Raw genomic sequence first — 1,071 nt, forward strand, 5'->3', positions numbered from 1 at the left:
ACACACGCATCTCTTACATTTTATTTCTTGAGTGTGATTCACAGACAAATAAGGATTCGCCAATATCAAGATAAATAATTAAAATCTAAAATTCAATAACAACAGAATTCCATAGCAAAAATATAGTTCCAAATCTAAATGGAAAACAACAACAAAATCATCCCAAGCTCAGCCATCCTAACAAATAATCCTATGATTCAAACCAAGACATCCGAACCTCCACACCAGAAATATCTCAACGAGCTCTAGGGAGTGACTTTATTATATCAGAGTCGCCTGGATCGACAATGCTGAGACAGCATACACGGAAATATTTACCGCAAGCAGTACCAAGATCGACATTATTTCCATTAAAATGATGAACCCCAACCTTTCCAAGCATTGCATGGTACTCAATCTCAGACTTGCGGAGGGGAGGGTAGTTGTTAGAAATTATTACCAACTTCACTACCAGGGCCAGCCTATTGTTAATGCTCTCGGTAGACTTCTTCGCCTTCTTGAGGGGCACCATGGCCGTGCCAATTCGCTTAGAGCAACCAAACTCAGCGCTCACCACCTCCTCCTTCCCTTGCTCTTGTCGGCGCAAACACACACACACACACACACACACACACACACACACACACACACACACACACACATATATATATAATAAAAAGAAATAAAGGAAATTCATATTTAACAAAAGCCTAAATATTGATTTTTATGCATTTTTTTGGCCCCATAATTAGAGCACGTGCCATGTGACTAAAATTTCAGAGTCTTCGTGCCACGATGAGATCGAACAGTTGACCTAAGGGGACTTAAAATGACTCCACCGCCAATAGGGCAAGGCTTACAGCAATATATATATATATATAAATATATCTATGTGTGTGTGCGTGAGCGCTTGGTGTTGCACGTCTTAGCCCGGCTTATTGGTTGCGGTATTTGATGTAAGTCCCTCAGGTCGGGGGTTCGATCCCTATGTAGGATCAAATTGCACACATTTCTGGAAGGGGGTCCGCCCCTCAATCAGATTATGGGACTGATTGGCAATCAAGCTTTTGAATATCCTTCTCTTTATCCCTT

General features: G+C 41.3%; 1 protein-coding gene across 1 annotated transcript; it reads right to left on the reverse strand.

Moving 5' to 3' along the window:
* Nucleotides 1-235: 235 nt before the first annotated feature.
* LOC110038748 (60S ribosomal protein L30-like) lies at nt 236-511 on the reverse strand. Its single transcript, XM_020743639.1, has one exon. The coding sequence runs from the start codon at nt 509-511 to the stop codon at nt 236-238; it is 276 nt and encodes a 91-aa protein (XP_020599298.1).
* Nucleotides 512-1,071: the final 560 nt, after the last annotated feature.

Source organism: Phalaenopsis equestris, unplaced genomic scaffold (assembly GCF_001263595.1).
Source record: "Phalaenopsis equestris unplaced genomic scaffold, ASM126359v1 Scaffold233704, whole genome shotgun sequence".
NCBI lineage: Eukaryota > Viridiplantae > Streptophyta > Magnoliopsida > Asparagales > Orchidaceae > Phalaenopsis > Phalaenopsis equestris.

What these genes read in the sequence shown, in the direction of transcription:
- LOC110038748 (XM_020743639.1), bottom strand. Translation starts at nt 511, where the DNA reads ATGGTGCCCCTCAAGAAGGCGAAGAAGTCTACCGAGAGCATTAACAAT.